This window comes from Candoia aspera, chromosome 1, assembly GCF_035149785.1.
Source record: "Candoia aspera isolate rCanAsp1 chromosome 1, rCanAsp1.hap2, whole genome shotgun sequence".
NCBI classification, from domain to species: Eukaryota; Metazoa; Chordata; class Lepidosauria; order Squamata; family Boidae; genus Candoia; species Candoia aspera.
Window position 1 is genome coordinate 335,313,839 of NC_086153.1, and position 22,457 is coordinate 335,336,295.

A 22,457-nucleotide genomic window follows, 5' to 3' on the forward strand; every position below is an offset into this window, starting at 1 on the left:
GATTTCCCTAACCCGGTGCCCTCCAATTATGATCAGTTCCAAATTTTTTTTTGCTGATGCAGCCAGAGACACTATCTTGAAGAAGTTATGTTTACTAAGTTAGAAAGATGGAGATTTTGCTGCCCTGTATCTCCCATTTCATTCCTCATTTTTTCAGGAATACTGCACGTTTTTGGCAGGGACTGATGCCTTTCTACAATGTCTGGAGGGACCTAAGTTAGATGAATCACATTAAAAAATAGGTTGGCTAGATGGGGGCCCTGAACAGTTGGGTAGCATTTGTGTAAACATTATTCTTTAGAGAAATGCTTATCAAAACTGCACATGGCATACTACATTAATTTTTTTAAAATCCCACCCCTTCTTTTTACCCTACAAGAGAGCTCTGTTTCAAGATCTGTTTTAAGATGGTGTTTGCTAGCATTAGGGCAGTGCAAAATACAGATTTGAAGAGCAGGCTCTAATTTGGAATATATATGGGAACACTGTAAACTACATATTTTTCTAGGATTACAGAGCTACAACCCTTCAATTGCCCTTCAGATCCAGTTCTCAGCACAACACAACGTGTTTCATCCCGATGAAAGGACCATTCTTCACTCAGAAATAACATTTTTACCCAGATGTGCACTTGGGCTGCATGGCACAGTATTACAAATTAGTCAGCCACATGTTTGCCTGCCTGCTGAGCAAACTCAGTCTATGTGGTTCATTTATGTTTCAGTGTGTTGTATAAATGTAGAAAATGGAGTTAATTAAGATGCTCACTTAATTAATTCTAAGTAAACTGCTTTAAGCCTGCAATATGAACAATAGCCAAGGAGACCTATTTAGAGGCCTTCCAAAATAAACAACAAGCACATCTTGAGGCTATTAGAGGGCAAGGGTTTACTTGCTCTGGGCCAATCTTTACAGAATGTCCCAGTAATTCCAGTGATAACATTTGATAAAACCAAGAACATCTGGAAAGCCTTTTGTGAATCTTCCAAGTGGAGAAAAAGTTTGGTTTTCTATCTACTTTCTAGAACTGACCTGCCCAAACTCTATCAGCTGAAGTGTGTCCTCCAGACTACACAGCCTATGGCTAGACTCTCCCATGTGATGCCAACAAGGTGTGGGTCAAAGAACATCTTCAGCACTCACTGGGTACCCTTCCATACCCATTTTTCTTAATGCTGCAAAGCCCCAGTTTCCAGCATTATCCTTATGGACAAGACAACATATGGGCCCTACAGATAATTTAAAAAAGACTGGGAGATGCAATTCAACTCTTTGCCCTTGCCAGGAGAAAGCATAAAGCTAAGGTATGGTGGCAGATACCTTGTGGAACTAGAGAGGGGGAATAGAAGGAATGGCAGCCAGCAAGTTCACCAGTTTGCCTTCTGGTAAATGGGCATATGCCGAATAGACAAGCTCCCCACACCCCTCTCTGGAAGCCATTTTGTAAGTGTCCATAACTTACTCTCAAAATTCCAGAACTAGACATTCCCCATTCAAAGATGACAAATACACCCTCCTTTGGAATCATCAAAATTTGTCAAAGGCTCTCCTAAAAATAGGTCAGTATATCAGCCATGGGAAAGGAAAGGAACCAGGATCCTGACCCATCCCTGATTGTTTTGCAGTACCTCCATACACTCTGGCGTATCAGAACTGGAGCCAATCACTCCGCAAAGACAAAAAAAAAAAAAAAGGTAAATTACACACTTGGATGATGCTAGCAGACCTTGTGCTATTGACTATGCTCACACAATGATTCCTGCCAAGCCTGATTTCAGAAAAGGATTACAGGAAAGCTCCATGCTGAAGCCCTGCATTTTCCAGTTAAAGGGATCAGGCAATAGATACAGAAGAGCCACTGGAAGCCTGCTGGAGAATGAACTGCCAGAATAAATAATACTGACCTAGTTACAGCAGATGAAAGACTCTTTCCTTTTTAAATCAGGCCTTTGATTAGAACTGGGAAGATGGTGATCTTTAGGAAAAGGAATATAATTCCTTTTATAGCCTTTCTTTCCTTGCAGAAGGAATGACCCTACACATCACCAATTAATGAGGATCAGGGAATAGGCAATAGGAAAGACTTTTCTCTACTTGAGAACCTAGAAAATCACTGTCCGAGTAGGCAATATTGGGCTATAACCATTCTGTCTGATTAAATAATGTGACATTTATGAGCAAAATAAATAAATAAATAAAGTTTTCATCAATGTCAGGACACAGTAGAAGCAACGTAGCTACAAATGGGGCTGTGTATATTTTTATATATCATATATGGCAATTTTTGCACAGGCATCCCAAACTCTGCATCAAGGAAAGCCAAAACTGCAGTTTGCATGAATTACACTGGTTTATTCAAACAGTCCCATTTTGGAGAACTAACTCATCCTGGATTTTACAAATCACAGGGAGAGGCAGGCAGGAAGACCGAAAGGCAGGAAATAAAAAAAAAGAGAGATCATTCTTCCTTTCTGACTTCTTGGAGTGCACACAAACCACAGCCCCCACAGGCTAGAAATTTCATTTCAATACATATTCAAAGGGAATGCAGAGATTTTCAGAGTGCACAATGCTAGGATCCCACACTAGTTAACCTCACTTTTGCCCCTAACCAGTTGACAATTAGAGGAAAATAAAAAGGCAGCATGCACTAGTTTTAACAGCATGATGACCCAAGGAAACAACTGGAATGGCTAAGGACAAAAAGTAGACCAGGATTGCAGGCAGCACATTCAAACAAATGGAAGCATTACAGCAGGAAGCTAGTATGCCTAGCTGTTGTCATAGTAACAGAGGCCTAGTTGAGTAACAGACCTGCAGTGCAGGAGAGGGAAGTGTTCAGAGACAGAAGCAAAATGTGGGTCCCACCACCTGCTCTCCCACCCTCTTTTTTTTTTTTTTTTTTTGCTAAAATCGTTGAGACAATTTGTACAGAAGCTAGTGTTTAGTACACACACTGCAGGCATATCCCTTTCCTGAACATCGTGGCGTTGCTGCATGGCGGCACTGTTGCAACAGCACTGCCACCCTATTTCCAAGAGGAGGGCTGGTTCATGGGCACGGCTGACAAGAAATCACAGCAAAAAGGGACCCTGGGCCAGAAGCTGAGTGCGAGAGAGTATGGCAGAGAGCACATGTCTCCTGCTGCAGCAACTAAGTCCTACCCGTTTCCAGAGGTATCAATACACTCTCCCTCCTCAACTGCTCGGTCTGGATTTATTCCAGTCTTCGCTTCCCTCTCCTACTCCACATCCACAGGTGCTGCCCAATGGAGGGGTCCAAGACTTCAACGTGCCAGGCCTCCTTTCTGGCCGGTCCAGAGTTCCCGCAACTCCACCTTGCAGCCCAGGTCCCTCAAGGCAGCTTTGGCCACGTCATCACAGTCCCGATGGGCTGCCCGTGCTTCGGTGATCAAGTTTTCAGCTCCCATCTCCAGGATGGGTTGGGAGAAGTCCTGAGTATGCGAGACCAAATTGCGAATCAGCATGCAAGCTTGCTTCTGGAGAGAAAAGAAAGGAGACAGACATGATCATCCAGGACTAACAGTCTATAAACTTTCCTTTATAATAGGGGTGGTGGCTTGTTGTGTTAAAAACTCAGGCACTCCTAGTAGGTTACCCTAAAATTCCATGTAACAGGTTCTCCCTGCAAAGTTGGTCTTTTTTCTATAAGGGCCTTTTCAGCTTGGTACTCTCCAGAGACGTTCCTTCCAGGGCAATCAATCAATCTTTATTATTAAAATGTTTCCATTGCAAACTCCTTCTGTATTATTGCCAAGAAAATTACATGGCTGTGTCCACGTACCTACAAAGTCAAGGAGGCATTGTCACTGCTCAGGCCTTGATAATCTACTACAAGCCATCTGGGAATCTAGCTGTAGACCCATGTCTAGCCCTGCTTTTTTCTACCCTCCTCTCATTCTCCAAATCTCTTCCCACCCAAAAAATAAAGCTTAAACCCTCCATGTCTAATAGCAGAATTCCTGCAATGACCTGTTGCATATCCTTCCTGTTTTTTTCTTTCTTTTTTTGCTTCAACATGAAAGACTGATCCCATTAACCTAGGGATCCCCTAAAGCAGTGTTTATTAACCTTGTCAACTTTTAAGATGTGTGGACTTCAACTCCCAGAATTTCCCAGAATTCCCCAGCCAGCCTTGCTGGCTAGGGGATTCTGGGAGTTGAAGTCCACACATGTTAAAATTGCTAAGGTTGAGAAACACTGCTCTAAAGGATCTACTGGTTTTGATGCTACCACCAAACCCTTTCCTGTTTGGAATTTCTTGTTCCTCCTTTATTTCTTCACCTTTATCTGAGGTAATGCAAGTTGGTGGAACGCAGGGAAGATACAGAACAGCACAGTCCTTTTTTAATTTTTAAGCCAGGATTCTAACTTTTATTAAACAATTTTAAATGACTTGTATGCAGGTTCCCTTACTATTACAGTTCATGTCGACTTCGTTTGATTACTCTCATAGCTTATACCATAAAACGAGTATTAGTAACTCATATTCTATAACGTATCTGTGGTATGTCAACCCTTCCCTGGCAAATCCATCTCCCCTCAGTTTCTTACCCCCTTAAGGATATAAACTGGTAGGAGGTCCTCCATATTGCCACACTTTAAACTGATAGTTCACATACCCAACCATCACGTTACCCCAAATTTCCAGGACTGAAATTAATTTCCCCAACAGATAGATCTTTTGTGATGATTTTAGGACGTGTTGCAAGATACACCAATTACTTTTATTTTTTTATCTTTCCTGAGGGAAGGTACTGCTTTTATATCACAAATAAGCCCCCCTGAGAGTTTTTTGATAAGGACCATATTTTTTTCAATCTGCTCAATTGTGTCTGATTCTTGGAGGCTGCCTGGACAAGTCCCTGCAGTTTTCTTGGCAAGATTTTCAGAAGTGATTTACCATTGCCTCCTTCTTAGGGCTGAGAGAGAGGGACTGGCCCAAGGTCACCCAGCTGGCTTTGTGCCTAAGGCTGGACTAGAACTCACGGTCTCCCGGTTTCTAGCTTGGTGACTTAACCACTAGACCAAACAGGCTCTTCTATTATGGTTAGTGCAATCTACAAACCTAGTCTATCCTGCCAAAGGAACGGACTAGATCTAAGAGGCTTTAGTCATAAGAGGACCATATAAAAATGATTTAATGAGTACTAGGTATTATTCACATTCCGAACATTTAGTCTGCATTTTTATCACCCTTGTTTAATTATGGAAAATACATGCCCTATCCCTGCTGGGTTTTTGAAAGGGCATTAAACCTGGATTTTCCCACAGGTTTGTGATAGGTATGTTCAGAATTGTTTTCTTGCAGTCTGGGGGTTTATTTAAATAGAATTCTTATTTTGTTCCCAGGGGACAGTAAGTGTTTGTTTATTTATATTTTCAATCTTACTGATAGAACAAGGTATGTCAGCCTCCCAGGGTTCAGAATGGAATAGCCTATAAGCTCAGCAAATAAACAAATAAACACATTTTAAACATTAAAAAAATTACGTTTAAATGTTGATTTTCACAAGAAAAAAAAATGCAGTGAAATTGTTAGAGGAAGGACACAGGGTTCTTGCTATTATCCAGTGGTCAAGAGGAATTAGCTGGTATCTTCTCTTTCCTTTCACAATCTCAGACTATCTGCAGCCCAGCATCTCTCACATCCACCCCCAGAGACAGTCAGTCCTTCCACGAGACTTTCTCAGACGTGGAAACAGGATAGCCAGAAAGGCTGCACGGTGACAATGGGAGGCCCAACAGAAAGAAAGCCAGGTGCCACCTCGTCCTAACATAAACTCCCAAACCCCAGGAAAGTTATTTGGCAGTTCTCTGGAAATGAGGAAGGAAAACAGGAATGCGTTTCATGGGAAAAACAGGAAGACAGCTTCCACCCCCACATTTCTATGAACTTAGATAGAAATCAGACCGTTGCCATAGTTACAGATCAGTTCCGTAGTATGGTTTTCCTCAAAGGTTTCGTTTTGCCAAAGGAGCCCTGCCTCCATTGTTTTGCTTTTGGACTGGCAAAAAAGCATTGAAGGAACTGGGGTTCTGGTATGGGAATAAGGACATCACCTGCACGGCAACTTCCCGGGGATGCGTCTTCATGGCCTGCAGAGCTGCCAAGGCCCCACCACCTTCCATGATGACTCGGCAGTTCTCTGGCTTGCGCAACGCTAGCATACACAATGCCGCACAACTCTGTTCACACACCTGGCAGTGGGGAGCAGTAGAGCCGTTAGCAAAATCATACCCAGCTTCCAAATACTGAAATATTCAATGCCTGAGCAAACACACGTGCTAAGCCAAGACCTTTTAAACATGGATAGGAGCAAGCCAGGATGGTCTAAGCCATTCATGCAGTGGGTGAGGGGTATCTCAAGTATCATGCTACGCCAACTACTTGGGCTTGAGCTTGGAATTTATCATGAATTATATCTGATATATGTTTTAATTCCGTAGACTATTACAGGCCTATTGCTATACTCTCTTCAACTCAGTGTGAAAGATATGCAGCTTTTTTCCCCCTTGCAATGTCACACATTTTCATCCCTCAAGGCTTCTTTCTTTTTCTTTATTCCTTCTGTTACATTTGTCATCTTCCTTTTATCTCAATTGTGGTTGCTGTCATCCCATCAAAGAGGGATATGAGTTGATTCCAAGGAAAGGAAACACAACTCCTGAGAGGGAAATGAGCATGAATGTGTTACAGAAATGAACCCAGTTTACATCCATTTATTATTCTTACCATTTGTTGCATTGAAAAAAAAGCAAACTAAGCAAATAGTTCCTATTGAAATCAGTTTTACATTCATTACCAGATGAATACACAACCTTATCAAGAGTTCAAATTCAGTTTCCCAGATGCCTTTCCTGGAGTTGCTTGTTTTTGTTTTTTGCTTTAACCTAAATGGAAATATCAGATTATCACTGTTTTCCCACTGAGAAAGAAAACAGGGGAGTTATTCCTGTTGGTTTTGCAACAGATGGATTTGATTGCAAGCAGTGGGTCTGCTACCAGCACCAGCAGAGATGCCAAGAAAAGGAACAGAGCTAAGAGTAGCCAATTAGACCACTTGAAACCGAGCTACTTTCTCTGAGTGCAAACATTCCAGGTTCTCAACCTACCTGTGCGTTGCCAAGATGGCGGCTCATGGCCAAAACAATGAGATCCGTCCCTCCTGCATTGACAATGGCATCTTTCACATCATCATTACCCGCAATGGCCCGGATGGCACTGAGCACCTGCTTCACCAGCTCCTACAATTTGCAGCGGAATGTTAGAGGCCTCAAGAAACCCAGAATATACATTAGAGCAGTGTTTCTCAACCTTGGCAGCTTGAAGATGTGTGGACGTCAACTCCCAGAATTCCCCAGCCAGCAGGAGCTGGGAGTTTTAAACAGCAGCATCCATGTTTATCAAAATAAATATAAAAAGAAATATTGCAAGTAATGTTGAACAAATCTTTTTTGGGCTTTATGCCATATATGTATTAGACAAAGCCATTAAACCTTGCTGAGAATAGACAGCCAAGGCACCCCTGTTAACCTTGAACGAAAAGATAATCCAATGTCCATTCTGAGGCAGTAGCTGTACTAGAGAACTTTCACATTGCCAAGAACTCTTTCTCAAACAAAAATCCAGAGGAAAAATTAAAAGGGGCGGGGGGAGTAGCAGGAAAAAAAGGTGGTTTGTTTTTAACCTATGTTTCTACCTAACTGCAGTAACAGACCAAATATATGAAAATTGCAAACATGCACACTGGATCTTATCAGGCACCAAATGTACCTGAACAAAGTTTTCCTGACAAATAGAAACAGTTCCCTCCCATAGTTTTCCTCAAACATCCTCTTGGGCCATAATACTGCACAACTGGAACCAAGGAAGTAGCTGAAAGGTGATGTGAAATGTCATGTACAAAGCTCCTAACTTTTTCAGCTGTGCATTGTAAGCTATGCCTTTGAGAGTAAGCCATTAAGTAGTTCAGGAAAATCTCAGTTTAAGAGACTAATTGGAGGGAGGGGGTTCTGATATTCCCAATTGTCTATCAAATACAAAATACATAATTTGCATCAGTTTACATAATTCTGCATAATAATGTGAATTGCATTGTTTTATGATGATGTCATTACACAAAGGACATTAATTGCCAGAGATTAATTTAAATTTATGTGGATTGCTTCAAATGCAAGAGAATGTCCATCATTTTGGGGGGATGACTGGACAGAGATCTGGCCCACTGCATGCAAAGTCCACTAAACGGGGGTCCGTTAAATCAGAGGTAATAGTTACCAGACTCTTCCAAACTCCCTTGTTCACTCCTGCCCAGCAAACAAGCGAAACAAACCAATTTCTTTCTGGTTAGCTGGCAACCCTAGTCACATAAACACAGATGAGTTGGGTGGGCTGCTTTTTGATGTGCTGATAGCTGAGATGCTTGCCCTTTCCAGGGTGAAAAATGAGAACCAATAAGAATAAAGAAACAGGCAACAGAATGACCTCAGCCACTGCAATTTATAGGTATCACTTTAGGAGTCAGCTCTACAGAGCTTAGCATGGGATGGCAGATTGGCAGTTCTCCAGGCAAGTAAAATGAGGTGTCAAGCGTTTGGCTTGTTTAGTAGCTGTGAGGTCAGTTAGACCTGCGTTGGCACTTCAGACACTGTGATGCAAAGGTGGAGAAGTTATCTAAAGCTATTCAAGACAGGAATTGGCTCGCAGCTCTGCATTTGCTAGGCAAGTCAATTTATTGATATATCTTTGTATCCTTCAGTCTCTCTTTCACACACATACAGATACAGCAAGCCCAGAAGCTATATACCAGTTGAACTGCTCTGCGTTCAAATCAGTTTAATGCTCATGCCCATGTATTTATAAGGAGGTTTACAGTGCAGGAGAGGGAAATGTACTACATATATACACCTTGATTGCTAAGAGACTTCTTAGAGATTTAATGGTTAGAGACATGGAAAAAGCAACTGAAACCTAAAGAATGCCAAGCTCAGAGACTAACAGGAACAAGTTTCTAATCCCTCATTGCTAAAACAAACAAAAAGAATAATGAGGCATCTCAAAGACTTGGGTGAAAGCTGACAGTTAGGTCCCCGAGAACCACATCATTGCCTGCACCTGAGCCATAGGCAGAGTTTATTATGCAGCAAAGATCCTCCTCTGTTTGAAGACCAGGATAACTACTGGCCATTACAGTTCACAACACTGGGCTAAAGAAACAAAATAGTCTGACGCAGTACATGAGGTCTATCAATGTTCTTATTACCTGGTGGTCAATGCAGTCCGCCAACAGCGCCACTATGAAGTTTAAGCCTCCAAGGTCCATGATCTCCTGGCAGAACTCATTCCGAACAGACAGGCGTGCCAGAGTGGCACAGATTTCACTCAAGACACTACAGTCATCAGTGAAGGCTGGGCAGGAGAGAAAAAAGACAAAGCATTAGCAGGGTTGCCTGTACAATACAATTCCACAGAAGTGCCAATAAAGCATGGAAGATGGGAAGGGCTTCAGAATTCAGGTCCCCGAAGTGCTCATTAACAAATACAAATAAAACTCACCTTTTAGCCCCTGTGGTTTTAGGAGCTATACATGGAACCGAATGGTAGCATTAAAAAATTGATATAAATAAAGGGTGGTGTAGATCTGTCCAACAGTTTGGAGGTAGAAGCTAAACATGCCCAACTAAATAAAATTTCTCATGGCTGGAGGGAAGGTGAGGGTTGTTTGCCCTCTTAGCAATTTGCAAAAAGCAGCCTAAGGAGGGAAAGGAAGCCATACAGAAAGAAAAATAGCGGGCCTACATTATGCACTTTGTGCCCCTGCCCTGCAGCATAAATAAATAAATAAAGAGAGGGAGAGAGCACGTGAGCAGGGAGATGCTGTTACCTTTGGCTGCCTCTATCAGGATTCCCAAGCCATTATGCTCAGCCACAATCATCCTGGCATGGTCGTGGGCATGGCCAAACGGCACCCGGATGTCATCATCAAAGGTCATGATGCGGAGCCCAGAACAGGCCTCCCGGACCACGTCTGCCCGGTCCCCGTGTCGGACTATAGCTTCAGCCAGTAGTGCAAGGATGCCCCCTTTCACAAGATCCTGCCGATTCTGTTCATGTTTCAGGCAGGCATATCGGATGCAACGGACCCCAGCCAAAGTCAGGTCAGCATCATCTCGGCTCTCCTGTAGCACTCGCAGCAGCAGCTCCTGACCAGGCACATCGAGGAGGTCAGGCTGACCATCCAGGAGGGCAGAGAGGGCTTGGAGGGCTTTCAAAAGGGAGCATCGGTCTTCCGATGCCAGCCGACAAGCAGCCAGAACTGCAGGGTAAGCACCCTTCTGGCCAGCCAGGTAACGGACTGACAGCTCCTGTCTGCACTGCCTGGCAAAGTTCACCAAAGATTCGTCCACCTTGCTTGAATCAGCATCAATGACTGCTTTCTGGAGACAGTCCAATATCTATGGAAGAAAAAAAAAAGGTGGAATCTTGCTTTATTCTCTGTACTGCATCTTCCTCCTCCGCAATTCTGCTGTCATTTGGAGAACATCTAAAATCCTTTCCAAAATTGGAGGATAAACAGATGGCAGTGGCTTCAATCCCTTCTGTTAATTTGCACCTTTTTTCTCCATGTTTTGCATGTTTTCTCCCCAGCACACTTCTCTATTTTTCTTTAAACCCCAGGATTTTTAAAGAGGCTTTTAAAATATTCTACGCTTTGCCATTTTTTTAACTGTAGATATTTTAATACTGCTTATTATTTTACTGATCTTATGCAGCCTGCTTTATGGGATCTGCCTGGAAAAATAAATACTGTAAATAATTATATAAGCAGCATACGTATGAAAATGGATAAGGAACGTCAATACTACACTGGATCTTTATGGTTAGAGCCATTTGCTTCCGGAGGGGAAAGCAAGTGCTGGGTGCAAACCAGAATGGCGAGTTATTGTCTATATTGTGCCTGTGAGAGCCCAGACTCATCTAGCTTTATCAGGGAAAAGAACATAGGACTAGATAAGCCTTCCCCGACTTAAGCTCCTCCTAGCTGCATGGATCAAATCACTGGCCTTCGCTGAGAATGATGCAAGTTGGAAGATCACACATCTGGAGCTCCCCAAGAATGAGAAAGGCTTGAATGAATCCAGCCAGGGGAATTCTTCTAATAGCTCAATGCAGCCTTCCCCAAGCAGATGTCCTCTTGAAGTGCTGAAATACAACTCCCATCATTCCAGATTCCATACACTCCGTGCCCTGAAATTACGCACAACTCCACAAAGCTTTCACTTTGCCAGCCTTCCTCAGGCCAAGTGCAGATCCTTCTGCTCCGCTGCCGGGTGCCCTGTCCCTTTCACCTCTGTGATTGCTGAGGAACACTGTCACTGCTCCCTGACAGCAGCAGTAATAGCGACCGCACTGCCCTCCTGTGAGGGCAACAGCTCTGGCGGCCAGCATGTGAAACACTGTGGGGACAACACCTTTCAGATTGACATACTTTCTTCTCATCTTGAAGATGGGAGTGAGCCCATTCCAATCCTTTGGACTGCACGGATGAAGCCCTGGTGGTTTAAAGACTGGGGGAAGTTACCAAGACAAGGCAGATGGGGTATACTTTGGATTTTTGTCTTATCCACAGGGACCCACAACTTATTTCACAAGACTACCAAGTGGCCCCAGTCCAAGAACTGTGCCCCCACGACAATTTGGAGAATATCAGGTGAAAGAAGGCTAGCTCATGTAGCTTCTACATTCCAAGGCAGTTTTCTACCAAGATCTAGCTGCTAGTGGGCAAGCTATAAATGAAAGAAAAACTCTATCCATAGTGCTATGTTTGTGAGTTCCTAGAGCCATCTGCGTTGATCTACCTGGAAACAGGATGATGAGTTAGCTAAACCTATGGATTGGATCTGGTGGACAGTCCTTAGCCCTTTCCTGAACAGCATTATCTCACTCACCTGTAAAACCACGTGCTTCTGTTCTTGACCATTCTCAGAAGCTGGACTGGGTACCATCTTTACTATATTACTTAAATCTACACCTGAAGGAGAGACAAAAATGGTGTATCAGACTGAGCACTTCCAGAGTAATTTTCTTATTGCAGCCACCCCCAAGCTGGTATCCTCTAGATATACTGGATTCTAGGTCCCATAAGGCTAGCCAAAATCTCAACCTGATTAAAAGCTGTAGTGAAGATTGACCATGAAGGGCAAAAGCCTTTTTTTTTTTTTTAAGAAAACTTGTCCACCACATGAAAAATCTCACACGGGAACTTCCTGACAATTAAGATACTCAGTATTATCAATTGGTAACTTATTTTCTCTTTGGGGTGACTATACGTGCAAGGCAGATATCTTTTGTGAGGTGATGCCCAAATTTATGGAACTACTTTCCCAGCATCTTTGGGAATGGTTATACGCCATCAGGTTCTCACAATAACATTTTGATATTTATCAATATTTATTTTAAGAATAAAATTCAGATCATTTATTTGGGATTTTTTTCCTCTAGTCTTGCAGTTCTGATTGCCATAAGCCACACCAATTTTCTCGGGAAGCTAAGACGATTGTTGGAATTCATGCCTAAGTCTGAAAAGATGACATTTCATGTAGGTTGATATTCCCATCCTTCATGCCATACCTTGAGATTCAAACTGCTGGATGGCTTCATTCACTGCCTCTTCCGGATCCATTCCAAACTCAATGATATTTTCCTGTACCACATCATCAAATGTCTCCTGGGTAATCCGCTTGGCTGCCATATTGTTTGGCCCACTCCTGCAGCCTGCAAATAAGACACACACACACACAATTTAAAAAAAATAAATAAAAGGAGATTGGCAGTTAAGTAAATTAAGTAAAGTAAATTAAGCCAGGAAATTATGAACAGAGAAGTATGGATAGAGAAGTTTCTCCCCTCTGTCCCAAAAGCCAAAATTCAAGGCCATGCAATGGTGGAGGAAGAAAATAAACCCTATTTTCACACAAATCATGATGAACGGGTGGAATTCACCACCACAAGTTATGGCAATGCTCATTATTTTACAGGCCTTTTAGAGGTGAGGAGATACTTATTGTGGGTATTAGCAACCCTAGATACCAGAAACTCCATACACAATCTATTTTTCTATATCAGCTGTTGGGGGCAATCAGAAGGGAACAGACATAATCCATGTCTTAACCATTGGGTAACTACAATGGGCTCAAGACACTGGACTAGACGGACTTGGAATATAGGCAATCCTATTATTATGCCAGTTTTTTTTTTCAAGCATGGAAAGCAAACACTCCCCCCAACCATCATAACATTTCTACAGTATTCCTGCTCTGTTGGTGCCTCAGTGCCTCCAGAACTAATTCTACCAGCCTAGTCTGAGAAAACAATGGACAGATTCACACAACATACTGGTTACTGAATTAACCCTTTTTCTGGATTCACACAATAGACAAACAACAACAAAAGTTAGTACTAGCCAAGATTACCATGCTCCGAATGTATCTGCTGGGGCTTTATCTAGCCTGGTAAAGCATGCTGTGTGAACACAGTCAACACATAGGTATGTATGTCCAGATTTAACACAGCCCAACTTCCTATATAAATGGAATGTCCCAACCTCAATGGAGCACATCTGCTTGCATGCAATAGGTATTAAAGTCCAATCTCTGCTTCATGAGAGACTCCAGGCTAGCCACCTGGTGCGCCTGATGAGGTGAGATGCTGCTCATAAAAGCTTATGTCTTTTAATAAAATGTGATAGTCAGAAAAGGAGCTACCAGACTCCAGATTTTTTGCCATCATAGACTAAGACAGCTCTCCTCCTGCAGAGATTCTAGGGTGATTTTCATAAAAGCAGTAAAATCCATACCCTCAAACCACGAAAAACATATATAAAACCAAGTCAGCCCTGGTCATATGGCACTTTATTCCAAAAGCTCTACAGAAAAAGAACTATCTTGACAGCCTTCCTAAACGTTAGCAGGGAGGGAGCCATTCAAGTCCGGGGTGGAGGAAGCTATTCCAGAGTGAGGGGCTGCGACTGAGAAGGCCTGCCTCCTGGCCCACAATCCTTAAACCTCTGGGTAGGGGATCAAAATCCCAGCCATGTGTATGGGATAGGCAAATTCTACTTGAAGAAGACACTTCCAGAAGCAGTGAAGGCCCAGCATACGATCAATAAAAATAAGATTCTATTCACTGGCTTTCAATCTGAAAAGATATGAACACAGCCAAAAGGGGTTGGGGACAGAAAAGGAATAAGGTAAACACTTCTGAAAGTTAAATAATAGTACTTAGAATGAACAGCTGGAAAAGAAACGGTTCAGGAGTAGACAGAGATCAGCGAAGCTGATCTTTCATCAGTGCTGAAAGAACGGCCCCAGTTCCTCATCTTTTCTTTTTGCTGCAGTTTGATCAAATGACTGCTATCTGGAAAAGGCTGGGAAGGAGAAGGCCCAATGCAGCCGGCCTTTCATTTCAGCAGAAGAGACAGAAATAAACAGGATCAGGCTTGACAGAGCTATGATCTCAGTTTATGCAAGGAAGCAGAGCACCTCTGTATTTTTTAATAAGAATTTTATTGTTTCAAACAAAGATAAAAGCTACAGAAAAACAAAAAATTACAAAGAAAAAAGAAAAAACTAAAGAAGTGTGGAAACAGAAGAAACAATTTTTTTAGAATTACAAAAAAAAGGTGACTTTCGACTTTTAACAGCAAGAATACACAATAATTTCCCATAATCAATCCCTTACTCTATATTAAACCAAAATCACATTATTTCTATAAATCGATCCATTGGCACATTATAAAAATCACTAAATACAGCTGTTCCATCCCCTTATATTAAAAGAAAAAGAATATATATATATATACACACACACACCTCCTAATCAACTTCCCCCTCAAAGATAACATTTATTTATTTCCTTCCTACTACTATTCTATACATTCCTGTCTACTACAATAAAGATCAGACTAAAAATACATATAAATTGTCTACCATTATACTTGATAATACACCAATTTTAATAATCTTAATCATGTTAAACTCAAAACCAAGCAATATACATACAGCATATATATTTATACCTGAATAATCTTAATCCAAATCATTAAAGATAAATGAAATCAGCCAAACCCTAAAAACAATCCAGATAAATATTCTTAGACCCTTAGCCCACTTCAAAATAAACCAGAGCATTTACATATCCCCACTATGTGCACAGAGCATTTTTCTTACAGAAATCAAACAGCCCAACTGCCCCAGCACCTGTATTTCAACGCTTATCTCTGGCAACATGGAGTGGATTTTCCTTTGCAGAAGCTCAGAGCTGCTTTTTCTGGCATAACCTCCCAAAAAAGAGGGTGCAAGAGAGACATGCTGAGCTATGCCAAAGCTGGTTTTGCAGCATGCCCCAAGAAGGTCATCCCTGCAAGAGGAAACATCCTAGAAATTTCCTTCCCAAATATGGCTTAACATTAACCATGCTAGCATCACTAAAGATCTGCATCCATAATTTAACATAATCAAGGAAAGACATTCATTTATACTATGGATTACAATGAAAATCACCCATCTATAGGCTGCTGTTCAAATTGGAACATTATACTGGTTGCTGTAATGCTGAAAACGTATCATTTCAACCAAACACGACCTTTATGGTTTGCAGAAATAGCACTGAGAGCTTCCAGTTTTGCTGCTCCCACACACTTCCTTCAGATCTACCTTGCATCTATTAACAAAATACTGTGTATTTATCTATTCATTTGTTTATTTATTCATTCACTTTATATAGCTGCCCATCTCAAACCAGTGACTCTGGGACTTCTGTCTGGGAATTAAGGACTTCTGTCCCAATCTTGTTGCATATTCAGGCTTTAAGGAAGAGCAGTCACATACTAGCAAGGACCAATATTATATATTTTATTCCTTACAAAAATTCTTGTTGTAAATTATGGGAAATAGTTCAACAGACAGTCTACCCATGCAAGGATGTATGCATTATCACTATCAGCTGCCTTTGTAAATAGCCAATGTTAATAATGCAGCTATTATTACTAGTACTTACTGCATTTCATTTCTCCGACTTCACTTTTTAGGATTCTCCTTTCCAGTCACACACACATACACACACACCCATAGAGCTCAGCAAGACATTTCATGCATCTGATAAACTGGACTGCAATCCCCAAAGCCATTGGCCCAAATATATATATCCGTATTTTTACAGATCGTAACAGTCTACATTTATTTAGCTGCAAAGATGACCCAGATAATTTAAACTGCTTATTAAGGTTTGGGACCAGCTTTCATAAATGGAATTAAATGCTTCTGAAACTCATTGCGTACATCTACTATGGTTAAAAAGGCAAGGTCATCCATCAGAATATAGTATCTAAATGACAAGCCATCAATACACCACTCTGACAGTATTTTTTTAAAACTGTTCTTGTGTTCAGACTGATTTCTCCTCTCTGTGTACTGGATATTTATTTTATGTTTAATAAAGTAAATGTAACATGAAAAAACACATATTCTAAAAAGTATTGCGTCTGATGGTGGTTTTGCAAATCAATCCAGTTTCACCCTACCTCCTGTTATTCACTGCAGCTCCAGAAAAGCCTGCTGCTGAGGGCTGGGGAGAGGGAGCCTCTAGAACAACTGGAGATATGGTATGCGATGTCATAATGTCATAAAAATACCTACCTTGCAATAGTGGGGGCACATGTTTGAAATATTAGGCTCTGCTCATTAACCGAACCCACTATTTAACCAATATTTAAAATACAACAAAACGCAAGAATAACTAGGAAATTGCAAAGACGTACACCACAGCTGTTAATCTCCTGAACATCTGGGCAAACGTTTTTCAGGAGTGCGTTGTTAGTGGAAGGCAAGCCTCACATCTTCTAAAATTGCTACACCTTTCCTAGCAAATAAGTCTTATCTGAGCTAAAACTCGATCCAAAAGATAGTTCCTTAGAAATAAAAGTTTGTGGGCTCTTATTTGTCAGAATTCAGATTCATATCACTTCCTAAGGAATGCGTAACCTAACCTGACTATGTGCCATCAAGCTGGTGTCGACTCTTAGCAACCACATAGATTTTCTCCATGACGATTAACCTAAATAGCTGTTCGTTCGTTTTTTTCTAACCCAACTTTATATTGGTAAACGAAACATGCTTTATTTCTACCCTTCCACCGTACCACCATCCATGTCAGGAATCTGACATACAAGGTAGAGTAGTCCTCGTCCACATGGGGCTTACAAAAATCAAATTATGAAGCCTAAATAAATACAAATCACCCTATGGCAGAGGAAGCAACCCCTCCCGGGTTCTTTCACGAGTCATCTGAGGATTCAAAACAGAGAAGATTCTGAGGTGGCTATGAGGATGAGGGACGGGAAGGAGCAGAATTGGGTTTTCAAAGGAAACAAGGGATACGGTACAGTATATGCAATACAGTATCTCAAGGTCAGCACTCAGGTCTGGTAGGAAAAAAAAGAAGGGAAATCGCAGGTAGAATGAAAAATCGCCTTAACCCTTTTGACGTTAAGCCCAGGGCTCTTTTCCATTCCGACTGGAATAAAGAACTCCAGTCAAAGCACGCCTGCCAGCATACGGTATTCCTTCTCGTGAGGGTCCTCGCGGAGGAACAGCAAAGGTAACCTTTCAAACAGACCCTCGAAAATTGGGTCTCCAGGCAGGCGAAGGAGACCAACCGCCCTGCCTTCGCTTACCTGCTCTGCCCCTCGGCGCTTTCCGTACTCGTCCTGCTGCCCGGAATCTAAAAGCCGGCGGTGCGCAAAAAGACGCGGAGCTGCAGCTGCTGCGGCGTCACGTTCTTTTTGGCCGCGGCTCGCCACCATACAATACAGGCCACGTGATGTACGGGAAGCGAGTTCGCCAATGGCAGCGCACGGAGAGGGAGTTTGAACTACGCATGCGCACGCCAGGACTTCGTCATGGTTTCCAGAGAAGGGAGAGAGGGACGTTAAACGTAGGCGTCCCAGAGCTGGGCTGCAAAATTCCGCGGACCATTAGGAGGCAGCGAGGATCTCAGTCCCTTTGCTACCACCTAATGGTTGTCCGAATTTTTGCAAGCCAGGTTTGGTAGGCTAAAGTTAAAATAAATTGAGAAAATAATTGTCTGCACGTTTGACAGGCCATCGGCTTTGGTTTCTTTTTAAAACGGGTGAGGAAGATAACTTAATTTTTTTAAAAAAAACATTTCTTCCACAATGTTGAACGAATTTTTCTTGAGTCAGGGTGTTTCGCGCATGCGCGGCGGTAGAGCCTAACGGAGGCGTTTTTTGCGCATGCGTTTTTGGATAGCGTCTTTTCGTGTACATCAGCGGGCCTCTTGTTGCGCATGCCCACGAAGTCGGGTCGCGGTAGGGTTTAGTGCGCGCGCGTTGAAGGGATTTTTTTTTTCTTCAAGTCCGAGTGAGTTAGAACTGATCGATGTTTTCTGCGCTTGCGAAAGGAAAAGTGCAAATCCTCCGCCGCAGTGAGCAGTTGGGAAGAAGATCCGGCGCATGCAGGCAGGAAAGTGGGGAGGGGCGCGTGGCGCATGCGCAGAAGTTCGCGCTGCTTAATGGAGGTTGCTTTATGCTAGAGGTTGCCGAGGTGGTTTTCTTGTTCCGTGCCGCTTGGTAAGGTGTGGGGGTAAAGAAACAGCAAAAGTCGGAGCCTTGGGGGAGGGGGGGAAATTGCAGAAAAAGGCTTTCTTCTTTCTAGGCCCCAATGCGTGTGTGTTGGAGCTACAGTGAGGGCGAGGAAAAACGCCTCTAATCAGAAAGGGTGGCCAACTGACCAGAAGAACCCGGCCTGGCCTGCTCCTCTGCCTTTAAGAGGATTGTTTAGAAATCGCTCTTTTACAGTCCACAGCAGGTGGCTAATTTCAAAGGCTAAATATTAAAAAGTAGGGTCTGTTCGTTGAGGTCTGACTCAGCTGTTCTTAAAGGCGCGAAAAAAATTGGTACATTTCACGTTTGCCTGGCTTTGTGGGGTTATTCTTGGGAGAGCCTTCTCAACGCCCGCCAATGCTTTCCCTCACCATCGGGCCTGACGTGGGTGGCGATCTGAGAGGACTTTTAAGAATCTGGGTTGTTTTGTTAGATTGTAGGTGCCCCCCCCCCCCACCTAGCATCCCCTAGATGTATTTGACTACAGCCCCCATCCCTTCTAGCATGCATATTCGTTCTTTTTTTAGTTTCTTGGTAACATTGCTGAGGAGGAATAGAGAATCCTTTTGAACAAAGTACTATATGGAGGGAGACTTGTCCTCAGTTCCTGTTCACTTTCTCTGAAAAGAGAGCTGGATTTGCTGTAAGTAACTTTGTCAATGAGTTTTGGGAATATTTTAGCATAGGGAATGAATATGAAATTGCAAAAAATGAGAAATGTGAGGTTTTGACAAAAATCAATACTTTTGAGGATTGATTAAACTTAACTAAACTGCATTGTACTCAAATCTAAATAAAGGTGCCTTTTTGAAATACTGAAGAAAAGATGCAGGAAAATGACAGGGCAGCCTAAGATTATTAGGAAAGGGATTGCGTGGGAAATCCAAATGCCTTTTGTGCAAATCCAGCATGGAGCCAGAATTCAAAATCTGGTTGTAATTGCTAATCTGAAGAAAGATACTGTATACCTTAGAAAAGACAACTAAAAAAAGATTCAGAATGTCCTACCCATGAAAAAAGTATATATAGCGTGTGTGTTAAAAGTGCAAATGTCATTTCTAATTGGAGTTTATGGCCAGAGGAAAAACCATTAATTAAACTAGCCACTGAACTCTATTAATTATATCCTTGCATATAATATGACATTTGACCCTACACTTTTCTTTGTTTTCATTTACAAGGGCATGATATATTTCTTCCTCTCTTTTCAGAACTCTGTGTTCTCTAATTGTTTTTAAACATCTCTTAAGAATTGGGAATTGAAGCAGTATTAGAAATTCATCATGCTGATCAAATGCTGATTAATTCTGTTTTAGCCCAAGTGTGAAATGCTTTTGATCCTTTTCATGGATAATGCTTCTAGGCTGCAGCGTGATTTCCCCCCCCCCCCATTGCAGTTTGCTCCATTGTGGTAATCTTTGGCCCTTAAAGTGTTTATAGGAGGAGATGGGAGAATTTGGTCTTCTGGATATTACTGCATGATGCCTGGTTGTAAACAACAAAGGGAATTGTGAAGAAGCTTTCACACATGTTGGGTAGGATATCCTGCAGTTGAAAAAAGAGTCTCCATTCCACCTTGGCAAAAGAGAAGCTTTTCTGTAATTTAAATTTAGAGAAGACCCTCCCAGGATAACACATGTGAGCTTCTGCAAGCATTCCCCCATTCTCTGGTGAACTCTCTTAATACAGGACTTCTCACCTTCTGATTAACGCTTAAAATTGCAAATACTGCCTAAAGGCAAAAGCCTTAGATCCATGATTAGAATAAGAACATCCTGTCTTTTACTAGTCATTCTGCTAAAGAATCTCTTCCTCTTCCCTCAGCCCAGGAGAAGGAATAAGTCACTCTTGAGTTTTTTTCCCATCAGTAACTACAGCCAGGTCACCCAGCTGGTTTTGTGCCCAAGGCAAGACTAGCATTCACGGTCTTCCGGTTCCTAGCCTGGTGCCTTCACCACTCCACCAAGCTGGCTCTTATCTGATCAGCTGGGTTCCAAATCAGGCAAAGGAGCAGTATACCAGTGCCCATCCTTTGACCTGGTCCGAGTCCTCAGCTCTGGGAGAACCATAATTTCAGAAAGCCAAGGAATACACTGAGCAGATCCAGCCCATGATCCATCTGCTGGAGGATGTATCTAACACCACCTTTTGAGGACCAGAACTGTATGCTAATATAGTCCAGCGCTGTAAAGAAAAGTTACTCTTTTCCTTTTTCTCTGCAACTTCTCTCTATTTTATTTTCCTTTCCCAAGTGAAGTAGTGCCTGTATGTGCAAATGGTGCTCCAATTCAGCATGTGTTTGTGAGCTGCACATGAAAAAGTTCTCTCCCTTGCTGTGGCAAGAAGCCTCAAATTTCTTCCTTTATTTGTTGTGGCAAGAATCTCTTTTTTTCCCTCTTTCTGTCTTGTCTATAACTGAACACCATCTAAAGCAAATTGCTTCTTGACACATTCCCCGCTTTGCCTGCTATTCTCTGAACTTGTTCTTTGTGTCTGTTTCTCATTAAATTAAATGTGCTAAATGTTTTACAATTATTGTTTGATTGTCATGTATACAAATATTAATGGATTGTGTTGATTGTTAATAATTTCATTTTTGGACTTCTGGAATGTATAAGCTTGTTTAATATCCTGTAGTGTTATGGTCCTGACAGAATTGGTGCTGTGGGAAGCCCCAGTTTGTAACCCACCTCAATCATGCCAAAAAAAATGGCACCATAAGTCATATGACATACATTCATGATTCTTGTGAGAAAATAATAAATTTGGGTGCATTGGGATTTTGGGGGGAAATTAAGTGCTTTTCTTCGTGTTCTCTCCCTCCAGTGACCGTGATGCAGTCAAGAGCAATGTTATTAAACTAAGATATTGAGTCTAGACCAGTGTTTCTCAACCTCAGCAATGTTAAGGTGTGTGAACTTCAGCTCCAGAATTCAGCATGCTGGCTGGGGTATTCTTAGAAGTCCACACATCTTAAAGTTGCTGAGGTTGAGAAACAGTGGTCTAGATAGTGCTCTAATAAACCAGTTTATTCATAGTAAACCAGAGTTCCTACAACCCTTGCTTTTTATTCCATGTGACCAATTCTTTCCACATAAAATATGGTTCTTCTGCTGAATCTAAGCAGGTCTGGGCTTAGATGGTTGATGATCTAGCAATCTTACCTAGACCTGTCTTTTGTGAAAGCATAGGACATAAAAAGATGTCACTGGCAAATGCTTATTCTTAAACTTCCTCACTTTTGGTTGCAGAGTCAAGATGGCCTCCCGACGGATGACACGGGAATCTTTTGATGCAATCATGCAAGTCAAGGCAAAACGATATCGTCTGGACCGAAGTGATCCGATCGATGAGGCTCTTCACCAGCTCAGAGGTAGCACTGATTGGCCAAATGCCTCTCTGATCTTTATGAAGTCAACTATTGCCACCTGTTTAGGACTTTGAGTGGAATCTCCTGATTGTGCACTTTCATAGGCATCTTATTTATTATTCAAATTTATATAGTCACCCATCTTGTATATATGACTCAGGGCAGCTTACAAACAATTAAAACAAATATAAAAACAACACAAAAAAGCAATAATTTAAAATCTATCTATTTCTCTATCCCTATCTAAGTGTATAAAAAAATAATAAAATACATAAAACTCCACAGCCCATAATTCTATTCACCAAACAATCAGCACAGCCACTGCACTGGCTCCACCACACTCCTGTGTCCCCATTCCTGTTGGCAAAACCATGTCTTCAGGGC

The 22,457-nt window shown here is 42.0% G+C and overlaps 2 protein-coding genes across 6 annotated transcripts in view; one reads left to right on the forward strand and one right to left on the reverse strand.

Moving 5' to 3' along the window:
- Window positions 1-2,234: 2,234 nt before the first annotated feature.
- Window positions 2,235-17,901, reverse strand: ARMC6 (armadillo repeat containing 6). The gene is made up of 8 exons (XM_063290843.1): window positions 17,756-17,901; window positions 12,655-12,798; window positions 11,973-12,055; window positions 9,908-10,478; window positions 9,287-9,432; window positions 7,137-7,268; window positions 6,084-6,221; window positions 2,235-3,499 (listed from the first exon to the last, which is right to left on the reverse strand). Exons 2-8 carry the CDS (start codon window positions 12,773-12,775, stop codon window positions 3,287-3,289), a joined length of 1,404 nt encoding a protein of 467 aa, XP_063146913.1. The 5' UTR covers window positions 12,776-12,798; window positions 17,756-17,901; the 3' UTR covers window positions 2,235-3,286.
- Window positions 17,902-18,159: 258 nt separating this feature from the next.
- SUGP2 (SURP and G-patch domain containing 2) overlaps window positions 18,160-22,457 on the forward strand; it is a 43,573-nt gene continuing 39,275 nt past the window's right edge. The window contains exons 1-2 of one of the 5 annotated variants that reach the window (XM_063290835.1): window positions 18,160-18,210; window positions 21,955-22,076. In XM_063290835.1, coding sequence (XP_063146905.1) covers window positions 21,962-22,076 — 115 coding nt within the window. In that variant the 5' untranslated portion in view covers window positions 18,160-18,210; window positions 21,955-21,961. Of the gene's footprint in view, window positions 18,211-18,460; window positions 18,671-19,241; window positions 19,347-21,954; window positions 22,077-22,457 lie in introns of those variants that run through there. The other 4 variants (XM_063290838.1, XM_063290837.1, XM_063290834.1 and 1 more) reach the window with 4 other exon arrangements.

Bases quoted from the DNA above. Each gene is read 5' to 3' on its own strand.
- ARMC6 (XM_063290843.1), bottom strand. From the start codon at position 12,775: ATGGCAGCCAAGCGGATTACCCAGGAGACATTTGATGATGTGGTACAG. The intron at 9,433-9,907 runs GTAACAGCATCT...TCTCCTGCCCAG, and splicing joins CCTGATAGAGGCAGCCAAAG to CCTTCACTGATGACTGTAGT. The intron at 3,500-6,083 runs GTGATGTCCTTA...TTTTCTCTCCAG, and splicing joins CCCGGGAAGTTGCCGTGCAG to AAGCAAGCTTGCATGCTGAT.